This window comes from Oryctolagus cuniculus, chromosome 9, assembly GCF_051225735.1.
Source record: "Oryctolagus cuniculus isolate XC-2025 breed Fujian yellow rabbit chromosome 9, ASM5122573v1, whole genome shotgun sequence".
Classification (NCBI taxonomy): Eukaryota; Metazoa; Chordata; class Mammalia; order Lagomorpha; family Leporidae; genus Oryctolagus; species Oryctolagus cuniculus.
Genome location: NC_142875.1, coordinates 123,927,323 through 123,943,786, shown reverse-complemented (window position 1 = coordinate 123,943,786; position 16,464 = coordinate 123,927,323). Strand labels below are relative to the sequence as shown.

At 44.2% G+C, this 16,464-nt stretch overlaps 1 protein-coding gene across 3 annotated transcripts in view; it reads left to right on the top strand.

Moving 5' to 3' along the window:
* Positions 1-16,464, top strand: part of ITPR2 (inositol 1,4,5-trisphosphate receptor type 2) — a 536,564-nt gene that overhangs the window by 398,208 nt on the left and 121,892 nt on the right. For all 3 annotated transcript variants that reach the window (XM_089304708.1, XM_051850872.3, XM_051850873.3), the window contains one exon: positions 13,501-13,608. In XM_089304708.1, the coding sequence (XP_089160834.1) occupies positions 13,501-13,608 (108 nt within the window). The remainder of the gene's footprint in view (positions 1-13,500; positions 13,609-16,464) is intronic.

The following is a 16,464-nucleotide window of genomic DNA, read 5'->3' as shown; positions in this document are numbered from 1 at the left end:
GCAGCTCTACATATTCCAGTCAACCATAAGAGCTCTCTAATATGGTCAAAGACCAGAAAAAGAGGACATTCAGCACCTTTTTGTGTTTGCTATGGGGGAAAAAATCACTGGAGACAATGACAGGATCAGTGCTTTTGAAGAGATGAGAAATGCTCCCATTTCTATTTTTTAACTATTATAACTGAATGACGAGTTTATTTTAGAAATAGGAATTAAAACATTTTCACATTTACATAGAATGTGGTAATTAACCATTTTCTAAAAATCAATCTCTTAAAAATTAAACACATGTAGCATTAAAAATCGAACTAATAAGCATGCAGAACATACTCTGCCGTTTATCCATCCACTCATCCACCATCTACTCATCCACTCACCCATCAACCATTCATCTGCCTACCCATCCATCCATCCATCTACCATCTACCCATCTGCCCAACCATGCACCCATTTGTAGGGGTGAACCAACGGAAGGAAGACCTTTGTCTCTGTCTCTCTCTCTCTCACTGTCTAACTCTATATGTCAAATTTAAAAAAGAAGAAAATAACTATTTTTATCTACTCTTTCCATGAAATTAAGCCCATTAATTTTATAAGTAAACATACATTTATATTTTATATATAAGACTATAAACCTCCTTGTAAACTGATTTATTACTTCGGTGGATTTAAAGTAATTTTTACCATTTTAGTATGGGAATGTTTTTAAGAACAAAGTGAACTCAGAAGCTAGAAGCTATATCAGGATTTGTGGCGCAGCAATTTAAGCCATCACTTGGGGCACCTGATCCTACTTTTGATTTAACTTCCTGCTAAGGCAAACCCAGGGAGGCAGCAGAAGATGTTTAAGTCCTTGGGTCCCTGCCACCCATGTGGGAGAACTGGATTGAGTCCTGGCTCCTGGCTTCAGCGTGGCTCATCCCTGGCTGTTGTGGGCATTTGGGGAATTAAACAGCAGATAGAAGGTCAGTCTTTCTCTCTCCCTCCCTCTCCCTTCCTCCCTTTCTCCCTCCTTCCCTCCCTCCCTCCTCTCTCTCTCTCTCTCCCTCTCTCTGCCTTTCAAATAAATAACCAATAAATATTAAAGTAGAATAGGATACATTGTCAATATTAATTTCAGTTTTTTTGAAGAATACGTTTAATAAACTATCATTAAGAATCTCTAAATGTTTATATTTTTCTTTTCTTTTTCATTTAAAAAATTGTTTTTGAGGCAGACACACATAGACACACACACACACACACACACAGAGAAGCACACAGATAGAGAACAAGAGCTCCCATCCACTGGTTCACTCCCCAGTACTCACAAAGGGTGGTTGCCCCAGGCTAGATCAAAGCCTAGGTGGCAGGGACTCTACTGCATGAGCCGCTGTTGCTCCCTACCTACCGTGGTCTACATTAGCAGGAAGTTGAAGTCAGGGGCTGGAGCTTAGAATTGAACCCAGGGACTCCAGTATAGGAGCAACATATCCCCACCTGCGGCTGAACTGCTAGGCCTGGTGTCCTCCCCTTCTTGTTTGTTTTTGGTGGAGAAAAACTCCTTTAAAACCAGTGGATCCTTTCATGTTTAGTTTTCATTTTAAAAAGGACCTGGTCCATCTTTGGTCAGGAATCTAGTTTTTTCTTGGTGATAATGTCTTTTCTCTATCAGAAAAGTGGTGCTCAATGTTAGCAGGATGGAAAGCACTTGAAGTCTCCTTGAAACAGATGGCTGGGCTGTACCCCCAGGGTTCCTGACTGGAAGGTCTGGGGTGCAGCTGATGACTTGGCATTTTTATGTGTTCCCAGGGGATTGTACAGGCTGGAAGCATTCGAGAGCCATCCTGTTAGGATGAGTGTTATGCATAAGTTGGAAATCCGGGTTTTGCATCACAAGGCCTTGTAATGCTTAGTGTCAAAAGCATAGTACCTGGTCATCACTGTGACGTAGGGGGTTCAAGTTGTCATTCAGGATGCTGGCATCCCATATCAGAGCACCAGTTCCAGTCTCTGCTGCTCTGCTTCCAATCCAGCTCCTTGCTAACGCACCTGGGAAGGTAGCTGAAGATGGCCCAAGTGCTTCCGCCCCTGTAACCACATGGGAGACCCTGATGGAGTTCAAGGCTTTTGGCTTCAGCCTGGTCTAGCCCCAGCTATTTGAATCAGTTGGGGAGTAAATGAGGGGTTGGAATATATCTCTATATATATCTCCCTCTCTTTCTCTCTCTGTAACTCTGCCTTTCAAATGAAAAGCCAAATCTTTAAGAAAGGAAGGAGAAGAAGGAAGACAAACAGGCAGGCTGACTCTAATGAATAGGAATCTACTTCATCTGAAAATAAGGAGTTTAATTTTTTTTAGATTTATTCATTTGAAAGGGTTAGAGAGAGAGGGAGAGACACAGAGGGTTCTTCCATCAACTATTTCACTCCCCAGATGGCTGCAATGGCCAGGGCTGGGTTAGGCTGAAGCCAGGAGTCAGGAGCTTTGTCTGGGTCTCCCATGTGGGTGGCAGGAGCCAACACTTGGGCCATCGTCTGCTGGTGTCCCCCAGGCCATTAGCAGGAGGTTGATCAGAAGTGGAGCAGCTGGACTCAACTGGCAGCTGTGTGGGATGCTGGCATCCCAGGTGGTAGCTTTACCTGCTATGCTGCAATGCCAGCCTCAGTTTAATTTTTTTCGTTATAATGCATTCCTTGTTCGTTTGTGTCTGTCTTTGTCTTAATTTGGCCAGTGTTATAGTGAAAGCAATTTACTGTTCTCTTAAGGATCGTAGTGGGTTTGTTTTTGAGATTAGATTAATAAAACCTGTAATATTTTAATGGGTAAAGGTACTCTAGGATGTGTATTGCTGACATTCCAGCTCTGCCCCACCCCATCCTGCTGGAGGAAGGGAAGGGACTAGTTCCTTACTTACTTTCTGTGTGAGAGTGGGGGGTGGGGGGGAGGAGAGGAGAGAGGGGAGAGAAGAGAGAGGAGAGGGGAGCGAGAAGCAGTCTCGACATCTCATACTTCCCTTAGGTCTGCGGCTCTTTGGTCTGGTGGCCCATGAAGCCCCCGCCGCTCTGTTGCATGGTGCTTGCGCACTCTCCAGGTCTTCCCCAGGCTTGCTGAAAGGCCCTCACTGTGCGTGCTCTTCTCTCTTGCCCCTCTTTGCTCTGGCCTTCCTTTGTTTGGGGCCTTCTCTTTGGGTTCTCAAACTGCCTGTTTTGAAAATCTAGAAAAACGAACACGATTTGTTTCTGTTTGCATTGCAGTTGCAGTGCACCATCTGTTAAAGACAGTATGCACGACTGTGTTCAGCTAGGGAGCAAGGATGTCTGGGAAAGAGTGCAGGACTAGAACGAAGAAGGAGGACTGAGGTTTCTGCTCTCTTCCCGTGAATCCGCCCCATCTTACTGTCGTCTGCTCCTGGCAGCACGCCATGAATCCTCTCCCCCACTTTTCCTTGCCTCTCCACTGTCTCATGTTCTCACCCTCTCCTTTGCGAGCCTCTGCTGTGTTCTTGGGAAAAGTGTGTCCTTCCCTATCGCTCTCCCCACGTTACGTGTCACCTCAGACTTGTGCTGGATGCTCGTGGGTCAGCTGGCTGGACTCTGCTGACCGACGTGGAGGGGATGTGCTCCCCTGCCAGGAACGCCTGGGCCCGATCTCCTTCTGTGGTGTGTAAATGCAGACACCTCCAGCCCCGTGAATGTTTTCTTGTAGCGACCACACCCTTGCGTCTCATGTGAAGAAACCCTTTCTTCTTATCGTGACCTTGACCCCTCCTAACCAAATACTAATTCTGGCATCAGTCTTATGGAAGAATGGTTATTTCTCCTTGGGCTGGGTTCTTTGTAGAGAACCTCAGTGCCGAGGGTAGCCCTGGAGAGAGGGCATCATTCCCAAACAGATCCTCTCACATCCCCAGATTCCTTTTCTAATAGAAGGGGCAAGGATGGGTAAAACATCTCATTTATATTGCCACAGTTAAGAGAAAAATTCCTTCACAGTTTGTGTTTGTATGAGCTTCCTGTGGCCATTGTAACAAATTACTTGAAAACATGGTGGCTCAAGATCGCAGGCACGGGGCTGGTGTTGTGGCATAGCAGGTTAAGCCGTCACCTGAGATGCTGGCATCACGTAGGAGGCCAGTTGGAGTCCTGATTGCTCCATTTCCAATCCAGCTCCCTGCACCTGGGAAAGCAGTGGAAGATGGCCCAAGTGCCTGGACCCCTGCTATCCACCCATGTGGGAGATAAAGATGCAGTTCCAGGCTCCTGATTCTAGCCTGGCCCAGCCCCAGCTGTTGCAGACATTGGGGATTAAACCAGTGGATGGAAGATTCTCTTTCTCTCTCTCTCTCTCTCTGTCCCTCTGTCTCTCTATCTCTCTCTTTCTCTGTTGCTCTGCCTTTCAAATAAATAAATATCTTTAAAAAAAAAAAGACATGCCTTGTCTTGTAGCTTGGGAAGCTGCTTACAGTGGCAGCAGGCCAGGGGCTCCCTGAAAAGCTCCAGTGCTGGATCCTTCTCGCCGCTCCCTGGTGTCTGGTGTTGGCCAGCCGTTCTGGGCGTCCCTAGATGTACCTCACTCTGCTCTGTCTTGTGTCACTGCGTAGCATTCTCCTGTGTTTCTGTTATGGGGACACTTGTCATTGTGTAACTTGGCTACAGTTGCAGAGCACCTTAAGATCACGTTCTTAGTTATCAGGGATCAGACTTGGCACACACTTCTTGGGGGTTGGTGTGGACACAGTTCAACCTACTGCAGTAGTTTCCACTTGAGCGCCTCACACAGGCGTTTGGTTTGGCTCCCAGATTCCCTGTGTGGTCCTGTCTTGTACCACCTCACTGTCCTCCATGACGGTGCACGAATCCGTCTCTGTGCTGAATGGCATCCTCACGCCTTCCTCCCTTCTCTGTGGGCAGAGGACCCATTCTCAAAGCCTCTGTCAGGTGCACTTCTCACGTGGTCCCGTTCTTTCTCTGTGCCATCCCATCAGATGGGACCCTTTGTAATTCTGCCTTTATTTCCCCTCATATCACGCCCATTCCTGTAATGGTTTTCATTCCTCCAGTTGAAAGTAGTTTGCTTAAATGAAGAGAAGACATCTTACTGATCTCTGTAATCCCATAGTTGCTACAACTGTGCCTTGCGTGTAACGGGATCACAGCATCAGAGAGGAAAATAGGTGTTTTGAAAACAGAGGGCTTCCATATTCAGATGGCAACAGTGTTGGTGGGGAAGCATTGTACAGTTGTTAATGTAAACCCACTAAGGCAATTATTTAACTTCAGATTCCAGCTCATGCTGTGGTCTTGGAAAAGCTAATTGCTATTTCACGTTTTTCCAATTAATAAAAGAACTTCTATGAAAAATTCACGGATGAGCCATACCAAGGATTAATTATGATTGAAAATCATACAAATGCAATTCCTTGGGATTTTTACTCCATCCTGACTTGAACTCAAACTGCAAAGAACATGAAAATCCTCATAAGAAGAAGATAAATGTGAAATGGTTTCATAAAAGATGCCACTAAATATGAAAAGCCCAGTCTGTCATTTTAGTCCCCAATGTGAGTTCAGAAAATGCCTGGTGCTCTAAGTCCCTGCGGTAGGTTTGTATTTATTTGTAAGATTTGTTTTTATATATGTGCATTTCATGAATGTGTGTGTATATACACATGTTTTTATTCCCATTTAATATTGAGTCTGTGTTTAAATAAGTTGCAAATGCTTCATGATTGCTAATGTGGTACAATACTTTCCTTTTTTCCTGTTCCTCAGGCAATGAAATAATCACAGCCCTTCCTAGCAAGTCTTTCCCTGTGGGGGACAGGTCTTCATTTGCTTCATAAGTCTGACTGTCCACCTGTGCTCTCGATCCTGATACATGTGCATCTATCTGCCCCTGTATTGCACTGCATTTTGTTGTAAACCTTTAACATGGCAGATGATAAGTTACCTCAAGCCTAGCTTTCCTATTTGTGATAATAACCTAATAGTGTTTTTTATTGGTGAAATTCTTTTGGCACCACATACTGAGTAGGTCTGCCAAATATAGGTGCCATTTCTACCCCAGACATATGCTCCTATTTTGGCTAATAGAGGTGTTTGTGGATTCCAAGCCTTTTCCAGGACCTAGAGTTTTCGCACCTACGTTACTCTCTGTTAACATGCAGGGCAGTAGCCCAGGTTCAGACTCATTATTCCTGATATTGATCGTTGGGCGGTTTTCCAGACTGTGTTGTGTAGTGATGTCAGCTGATTTCAAGTCCTGTTGGGAGAGTTTCTGTCAGTTGTGAAGTTGGATATCATAAGACGGCTGTCCTTGAATATCTTCATTAGCTGTTTTTCAGGTTTTAATTAGGATTTAAACGAGATTTTCACTGTGACAGCTCTCCACAAATGCACCATACCTGTCTAGAAACCAAGTGTTTTTTCCCTTTGGTTTACATACCATGTGCTATTTCTGCTTTGCATGCTCTTTGTTTGTTTTTATTTTTTAATTTATATCCTATTAAAAAAAAGGTCCATGAGAGGGTACAGTGGAAACACTGGAATTAATAATGTATTTAGTTGGTAGTGTTGTCATTCTATAGACTATTTTTTGTAGAATGGTACATAGGGTACCTCAAAAAAGTTTATGGAGCCGGCTCTGTGGCTCAATAGGCTAATCCTCCACCTGCGGCGCCGACACCCCTGGTTCTAGTCCCGGTTGCCCCTCTTCCAGTCCAGCTCTCTGCTGTGGCCCTGGAGTGCAGTGGGGGATGGCCCAAGTCCTTGGGCCCTGCACCCACATGGGAGACCAGGAGAAGCACCTGGCTCCTGGCTTCGGATCAGCGCAGGGCGCTGGCCACAGCGTGCCATTGGAGGGTGAACCAATGGCAAAGGAAGACCTTTCTCTCTGTCTCTCTCTCTCACTGTCCACTCTGCCTGTCAAAAAAATAAAAAAAAAAATAATAAAAAGTTTATGGAAAACTGAATGAAAGTGTTTATTTTGGTGCGAAAAAATTGAAATCCATACATAAAAGAAATCTTCAGAAAGTTCATAAAAATGCATTTATGAAAATACTATGCATGGATATCACAGACTTTTTGCAACAAAATAAACACCTTTAATGCCATTTTCCCACAGGTTTTTTGTGAAGCACCCTCATATGTAGGAGACTAAATCTTTTTGAAAATATAAGAAATATGTAGATTGGTCTAAGAAATTTTATTACATTTTTGTAAGTTAAATGTTGAATAAGCAAGCCCTATATTGATGCTGTGATCTTCATGCATTTTAGAATCATTCAGATATTCCTTAATTCCCTTCTATTTTGTTCTTTATCATTGGGATGCTATCCGTGCTTTATCGTATAGAGAATATGAGAACATAAGTAAATAAGAAAAAAAGTAATATATTGTATTTCTGCAACTCTGGGAATTACACCATCATCAAATTTCTTTCTGATTGCTTTGTCTTTCTCCTTTATAGAGGAGGAAACTAAGAAACACTTCATTGAGGTGTTAGAGTCCTTGCCCACTATAATATATGAATGTATGCCATTAATTAACCCATTTCTTCATTTATTCAACAAATACTTAGTCTACTTTTTGTCCGAAGTTCAGTGTTTGGCTCGGCAGATGCAGAGATGAATGAGGCCACACCCTTTCCCTTGAGGGTATCGCGGCCCACTGGAGAGTGTGAGGAAGCGCATACCTAGGCGCACTGCTCTGCTTTTCAGTACTTTAATTAAATCACCTGAGAACTGCTCTTTGACAAAAAAAAAAAGGTTTGCTTGAGCACATAGTTTGGAGATTGCAGCTCAGGGTCGGTTGTCACCATACTCTGGAGTCTGTGGATGCGGATGTGGAGGTACCTTCATGTGGTATACCCGGAAGCAGATAGAAACTGGCTAATCGAAAGTTAAACTCAAAATAACCAACTCTGTCACAAGAGCCAACCTCCAAGGACATGTGTGACGCAAACACCGCCCACCAGCCCCACCTGCCAGATCAAGTCTCCACCCTCTATCCATCCACCACCGGCATTAAGACATAGGAGTTTAAATACCTGCATGAGTTTTGGGGGACAAGCCCTACTGTACCCATAACAGTAGGTTCGTGCCAGGCATTATCTGAACACAAAACGTGGAGGGGTGAGCAAGCCTGAGCCTTTGTACCTTGGAGAAGGCTCTCCAGTACTGAAATATTAAAATACAGTCAGAAAAAAAATGGTGCAAGTATTTCCTTTTGGTTTTTATTCAATTTTTCAAAATTATATATTTTAATATTTCTGAGGCATGCACTGATTCCTAGTATGCATAAGTAATGAATGAAAATGCTGTTTTAACACTTTGAACATGTGAACAGAGATCTCAGCATTTTATATTTTAAAATGCTTTTTAGAGCATCACTTATCTACAGTGAAACAAGACAAATGTAGAAGCATCTCACTAAGACAACAGGGAGGTCAGTTGCCCTAAAATGTTTCTATTAAGCAAGATATGCTAAAAATGAAAAGTCTTTGTATAAATTTGTTTACTATCAGTTATGTCACATAAAATAGAACTATTGTTTCCTTAAAATTTTTACACTATAAAGTGACTCTAAAGAAGTAAAAATCCTTTTAATAAGTGCATCTATGAGAAAGGATGGGTATTACTATCTCAACAAGGAAGCTATCGATTTAAGACTTAAGTTGTTCTGTTTTTAAATTCAGTCCACTAATCAAATATGTGTTGAGTACCTACTGTGTGTTAGATTCTGTCCTAAGCTTTGGAAATGTAACAGTGAGTGCAACAAAATTGTGTTCATAGGGGAACATGAGCTTCCTTTCTTTTAGAAGGGGGAGAGTGAATTGAGCATTTATAAAATGTATGATGTTAGATCCTAGTATGCGCTATGGAAAAAAATAAAGGCAGAGCTGGAGGAGGCGAGTGGGTTGATCTTCTAAGGTGTTGCATGTGAAAGGAGACCTGGAGCAGCTGAAGGGCCTAGAGGGAGTGAGACTCCAGGCAGACTGGAACCACAGCCACCAGCGCCGCATGGACAGGCAGGCGCCAGGGGCTGAGCCGTCAGAGGAACGATGTTCAGGAGGAAGGAGAGCCGGACTCAGTAGGTCCTCGCTGGCCATGGCGAGGACGTGGCTCCCACTCTGAGTGGGGGCCATGGGAGGCATCCTGGGAGGACAGAGACGGGACCTGATCGGAAGGACCCCTCTGGCTCCTGTGTTAAGGCTCGAGATGACCTGGGAGGGACAGGGAGAGCAACTGAATCCTCCTGCAGTGGTCCAGGTGTGAGAAGATGGCAGCTCACACCAGAGTAATGGCAGTGAAGCGGGAACAAACCAGATGGCAGACATAAGTGCACACATAAAACCTGATCATCGCTGATCTCTGCCTGCACTGCTCACTCTGACCAGCTCTTCCTAATTAGCATTTCCCTCTGCACCGCAACTCCTGCTGTTATTAAAACCACATTAGAAGTTACAGGGGCCAGCTCTGTGGCACAGTAGTTAAAGCCGCTGCCAGCATCCCATAGGTGTGCCAGTTCGAATCCTGGGTGCTCCACTTCCCATTCAACTTTCTGCTAATGGGCCTGGGAAAGCAGTGGAGGATGGACCAAGTGCTTGGGCCCCTGCACACAGGTGGGAGACGCAGAAGAAGCTTCTGGCTCCTGGTTTTGGATCAGCCCAGCTGGGGCTATTGCAGCCACTTGGAGAGTGAACAAGCAGATGGAAGATCTCTTTATCTGTTTCTCTCTCTCCCTCTCTCTCCCTCTCTCTCTCTCTCTTTCAAGTAAATAAATAAATCTTAGAAAAACAAACATAATTGAAAGTTATAGTTGTTTGATTCCACCAGCTTTTCCATGTTTCTCTGGACTTCACTTCCTTCTTTATTAAGTTAGATTAAATGAGATTCCATGATCTTCTTTAGATTAGATTAGATTCCACGCAGCCCTTAAATTCCTAACATAGACTCTTGATTTCTATGCATCTCTTTTTTTGTGTGTTGTTGAGCTCAGACAACAAAACTGCAAGTCTTGGTTAATTATAATTCTGTGGCTACTTCATGCCTGCACCCAGACGGCTGAACATTGCTGAAGAAAAACTCAGGAACATGGTTCACTGCCCTAGCTTGGACCACACATAAAGGAGACCCTTAGGACTTGCTGGAAATCCTACTCCTTTTCCTAGGTCCATTCACTTTCCCCAGCTAACGGCTTCAGGCCTTCTCATCCTCAAACATCCAGCCCCTCCTCCCTGTCATCATTATCCGCTTCCCACTTAGAAAATAAAAGTGACCAGAAAACAGCACCCCTGTGTTCCCGCTGTCGCAACTACCCACACTCCTGTATCTGCTCCCCTAGTCTCAGCTGTCACTCAGGGTGAATCTCTCTCACCCTTCCACGTGTGTACTAGATGATTCTGTCCCTGTTTAGTCAAGACACTACTCTAGCAAACCCTTTCTCCTGAAATCAGGGAAACATGATTTTGTGTTTTCCATATTAACAATAAAGCAAAACCTCCCTTTCACCCTGTTCCTTGTCTAGCCGCTCTCAGTTCTTGGCTCCCCCTTGCAGCAGTAGTTCTCCAGAGTTGCCTGTATTCCCACTCATCCTTAGCACCTCCTGCCCTCTCTTTGTTGTTTAAAATCACCACGGTTAAGGCCGGCGCCGCGACTCACTAGGCTAATCCTCCGCCTTGCGGCGCCGGCACACCGGGTTCTAGTCCCGGTCGGGGCCGGGTTCTGTCCCGGTTGCCCCTCTTCCAGTCCAGCTCTCTGCTGTGGCCCGGGAGTGCAGTGGAGGATGGCCCAAGTGCTTGGGCCCTGCACCCCATGGGAGACCAGGAGAAGCACCTGGCTCCTGCCTTTGGATCAGCGCGGTGCACCAGCCGCAGTGCGCCGGCCATTGGAGGGTGAACCAACGGCAAAGGAAGACCTTTCTCTCTGTCTCTCTCTCTCACTGTCCACTCTGCCTGTCCAAAAAATAAATAAATAAATAAAAATAAATAAATAAAATAAAAATTAAAAAAAAATCACCACGGTTAAAGCTTGGCATCTACCTTTTCCAGGAACTGCTGCTCTCAAGCTTGCCGGTGACTTCCAAGTTGCTAAACCAAATGGCATTTCCCACTTCTTACTTGGTTCGACTTAGCAGCAGCGTTTGAGACTGACTGACATTCCCTGCAACTTAGAATTCTTTCTTCACCAGGCTTCCCCAGCCCCTCATGGCACTGGCTTTGATGTTACCTTCATGACCCAACTTTCTCTTCTTTGCTTATGTTTTTCATTTCCGCATCTCTCTTGGAGTTCCAGGAAGCTACTTTATCTAGGCTCACTTCTAGGTGATGTCTTTAAGGCTCATGATTTTAAATATCAGCCACACGCTGGTGACCCTCAACTCCTGCCCAGATCTGAGAAGCATCCAGCAGCCTACTCAGCATCTCCTTTGAGATAACACACTGTCAGTCAGTCCAACTCAGAATCTACAGAACAGCTTTGTTTAGGGTCTCAAGAATTCAGTTCAGGAGGCACAGGTTCACTTGTTTCTGCTTTGGTGTTCCAGGGGAAGCAGGAAATGTGGAACTCTTACAGGCTACTGAAAGTTGAGAAGGAAGAGGCTAGGCGACTGATAAAAAGAAAATGTGTAAGCAGCATGGAAATGCCTGCGAAACAATAAGTTTCTTACATCTCTTGCTATGCATTTTGAAACTTCAGGCACAGTGTACTTGTTTGGTCATTCAGGTCACTGCAGGTGCCTGTCAAGGGGTGGAGGTGACCAGAGTTCACATCCCAGGCGGCAGTTTGAATGGTACAGAAGTCCTAACCCTCTTTCATTGTTGCTTCCATTGAGGTCTTCTTATTGTCAAGATGCCTAAAGCTTTTGGTGTCCAAGCCAAATCCCGATTTCTCTCCCTAAATGTGCTAAATGTCATTCTTAACTCTTCTCCAGTGCCCCAGATCTTTTGTGTAAACAAATCATGCCAGTCTTACCTTCAAGAACTGGCCATTTCTACTAATTGCTAACGTGCCTGAATGATCACAATAAGTTTGTCTGTTGAAACTCATAGAGATTTTAGAAACCCCTGAAAGTCACAGTAAGTTTTGTAACTGTGATTTATATTAAAAATCTATATAATTCACATTTAGCTCACAATCAAATGTAAATATAAAACAGTAAATGGTTTTCCTGAGTGATTTGTGAATAATCTTGAAAGCCGGTACTGAAATACAGTTTCAAAAATGTTTTGCTATATAGCAGCATCAGTTGAATAACTGTTTAACTTAACAGATTATTACCTGCAGGGATCATGTTCATTTGGTTTTATAGGTTTTACTTATAGGTTTATAGGTTTATTGGTTTTATATTTATTGTTTAAAATTTATCCACATTGTTTGTAATCACACTTTGTATGAATAACAGAAAGACTTATTGATTATTCAATACTACTGATAAAATACCAATTTGGTGGCCATATTGCCTGAGTCCAGTACCAGCTCTACTATTTTCTAGACATATTATCACAGACAAGTTCCTTATGCACTCTGTACCTCAGTTTCCTTGTCTGTAATACGGGGATTCTATGAATGCCTACCCCAGCATATCGTAGTGGAATCCGATGAGATAATTTACTTGGAGTGTGTAGGGCAGTGCCTGGCTCAGTGTGAGAGGCAGGCACTGTGCTAGGAGTGAAAGAATTATGTGGCAGAGTGTTTCTTACTAATGGCCCTCAGGGAACTTGAGGCATTAGCCAAATATATGAAAGGTTGACGATATTGCAAGGTTTCAGGAATTGTTCAAGACAACGAGCCAGAAAAGTGACATCTGAAGGCTGTACGTATCCATTATCTGCAAAGTGAGAGGACGAGCCAACAGATGCCGTAGATGTTGAAGTGAGAACATCTACCAGCAGCAGTTAACAGTAATCTATGATGAACTTTTTGTTTATGATCACCCGGTTTCAATTACAGTAAATTGAGATGTGTACCCATGAAGTGCCACTTGTCACGTGCTCAGATGCAGGAGCGTACGGGCCTCAGCACACTATTCTTGATTATATGCATGAGAGAAACCGATCTGAAATGCAGACCCCTGCGTATGCGTATAGTACTGCTTATGTTGTTTTCACACCTACCATTCTACTACATTCTGGCATTCTACCTTCAGTCCCACTGCACTGTTGATCAAGTTGTTTTGCATGTGTGTAAACTGTTAAGTTTACTACAAGAGTGTCAATTGCATTTTCAAATATATGCATGCATCTGTGTGTGTGTGTGTGTGTGTGTGTATCACTGCGGATGTTTCTTCCTGGCACAAATGTACATTTATTGGAAATACATATGTCCTTAACAAATAGCTAATAGCTGGTCCTTGTGACTTCATTATTTATGCCTTTAAAATGCAGACAGTGCTTTCCCGAAACATAACCTTTAACTCCAGGACTTAGAAGCCATGTGTGCAAATGGACAAAGCCATTTCAAAGTTTGACCCCAAGAAAGAAGGAAAAAAGTCTGACATCTTTCATCTTTCCCTCTGCAGCTGGCCCGGCACAATAAACTGTTACAGCACATGCTCAAACCAGGACTGGATCCCGAGGAAGGAGATGAAGCCTTGAAGTATTATGCCAACCACACTGCTCAGATTGAGGTACCACGGATTCTTCCTCTTTTCTAAAGATTTTATGTATTTATTTGAGAGGTAGATTACAGACAGAGAGATGAAGAGACAGAAAGGTCTTGGATCCACTGGTTTACTCCTCAAATGCCTACAGTGGCTGGAGCTGGGCAGATCTGAAGCCAAGAGCCAGGAGCTTCTTTCAGGTCTCCCACATGGGTGCAGGGGCCTGAGGACTTTGGTCATCGTCTGCTGCTTTCCCAGGCCATTAGCAGAGAGCTGGATTGGAAGTGGAGCAGCTGGGAAGTGAACCAGTGCCCATATGGGATGTCGGCACTGCAGGTGAAGGCTTAGCCCACTAAGCCACGGCGCTATCCCTCCATTATTATTTTTTTCTTTTTGACAGGCAGAGTGGACAGTGAGAGAGAGAGACAAAGGTCTTCCTTTGCCGTTGGTTCACCCTCCAATGGCCGCTGTGGCTGGCATGCTGCGGCCAGCGCACCGCGCTGATCCAATGGCAGGAGCTAGGTACTTATCCTGGTCTCCCATGGGGTGCAGGGCCCAAGCGCTTGGGCCATCCTCCACTGCACTCCCTGGCCACAGCAGAGAGCTGGCCTGGAAGAGGGGCAACCGGGACAGAATCCGGCACCCCGACCGGGACTAGAACCCTGTGTGCCGGCGCCGCAAGGCTGAGGATTAGCCTAGTGAGCCGCGGCGCCAGCCTCCATTATTTCTTAAAAGGGATAAACAGTGAAAAGATATATTTACTTTGTTTTTTTCTCAAATTTTATGTATTTGTTTATACTTCATTTGAAAGACTGACAAAGACAGAAAAACAGAGCTCTTATCTGCTGGTTCACTCACCAAATGCGTGCATAGCTGGGGCTGGACCAGGCTGAAGCCAAGAATCAATCTGGGTCTCTCATGTGGGTGACAGGAACCCAACCACTTGAACCGTGGCCTGCTGCCTCTCAGGAAGCTGGAATTGGAGTGAAGCCGGGGACTGAACCCAGTCACTCTGACAGGCAACATCTGAACCTCTGTGCCAAGCACCTACCCGGTTGCTTTTACCTTCATATTTTTATTAAAACATTGAAGCAGAATTTAGTGATTAAAAGTGAAAGGGCATGCTAAAAGACGAATGAGGAGTGTTTTCTTAAGAAATTAAGGTACACACCTTTCAGAGTTTTTTTTAACTAGAACTATCTGTAAATTTTCTTGTGAATTTAATAGTTATTTTGTGTGCTTTTTTCCCCTTTTGGTCATAGAAGCAGTCACTACCGAGTAGTGATGTTTTAGAGACAAGACAGAAGCCATTGTTCAAGAAAAGATTTCTTTTTAAAAATTGTGGAAAACATTAAAATAGATTTCTGTATGTCTGTAGAAAGTGTTCAAAAATATAGAAAATGTGGAAGGCGGTGATGAAGTTTTCACATCAATAGCAGTAACTTGGAAGGATTCGACAGTTTCCATTTTTCAGGGTGCAGCAGTCAACCCCTTTGCCCCCCTAAAAGACATTATTTAATGGCTGGTGGCAGTTTAGGAGCTGTGGGTCAGAATGGACTTAACATTGTGTGTATGAGAGCCATCTGGCTGTCATTTACTATCTACAGTGTCATTTTGACACTAGTTGACAGAGCTAATCAAGCAGAAGTGAGCTGAGTAGTTGACGCTTGTCAGTCCTCATTTACATTCATACATTCATTCATTTTGGCAGACTTTCTTAGTTTTCAGCAGAGTATGTGGCAGGCTTCACTGCTGTTCACTCTCGGGGTATATAGTCACAGTGTCTTCCTGTTTCCCATCGCCGCACCTTTGGACTCATGAGCGCCACTGCTTTCTGTCACAAAGTGGATCCCTTGCTCACACTTGTAAACCTTAATAATACCATAGCTTTGGTGTGTGGCTTGACCTAGTAGAACCCAGGAGCTGGAGAAATTGATAGCAAATAGGCCAATAAACCAAGAAGGCCCTAAGGAAGGTTCCAGAAGCTAAAGTATAGGGCTAGGAGTACAGAAGAGATCAGGGAGAAGCAGGTGGACTGAAAAGGCCAGAGAGAGTGGTTTGGTTCCTGCCTGTGGGTGACAGGGCTGCTGTTGGAGGTGGTTGTCTTCATTCCCAGCTGAGAGAAGAGATTTCACCGTAGATCCATAGATGCAGACATTTAGCAAGTGTTTTCTGAACACTTACACTTTATCCACTCACATATACAGAAGATAATTCTGTATAGCAAGTGTATGGATAGAGAGCCAAGGAAATGTGTAGGGGAATAGCAATTAATGGCACCTGAGGAATTTCAGGATCCATTTCACAGAAAAGGCTGCCATTAAGGATACATTAAAAATGAAAAAAAAGCCGTTTATTTGAATGCTAGGAAGACAGAGCACGTGCCAATCCATTAGTTCCTTCTTGAATACAACTGCCAGACCTGAACTACAGCCAGGAGCCAGGAATGCCATCCAGGTCTCCCACGTGGGTGGCAGGAATGCAATTACACGGATCATCACCATTGCCTCCCAGGGTCTGCATAAGCAGGAAGCCAGAATTAGGAGCCGGAGCTTGAATATTGATGTGGGATGCCAGAATCTAAACACAGTCAGATGCCTTCCCCAGAATGTATTAAAGATTGAGTACAGTTTCCTGTTACTTAAGACCAGCTGGGGTAATTCAGATAAAATAAAGTGAACAAAGGGAAGGTGTACAGGAACACGGGGGTGGGGGTGGGGGATGACTGTTTTCGAAAGAGCACTCTGGTTGCTGTGTAGAGAAAGGATTAGGAAAGATAACATGGTAGAAAATACAGGTAAATCACACAGAAAGATTAGAAACAGTAGTATTGAAGAAGGCTAGATTAATCCCATCAAGGTTACATGTACCAATGCCATCTCA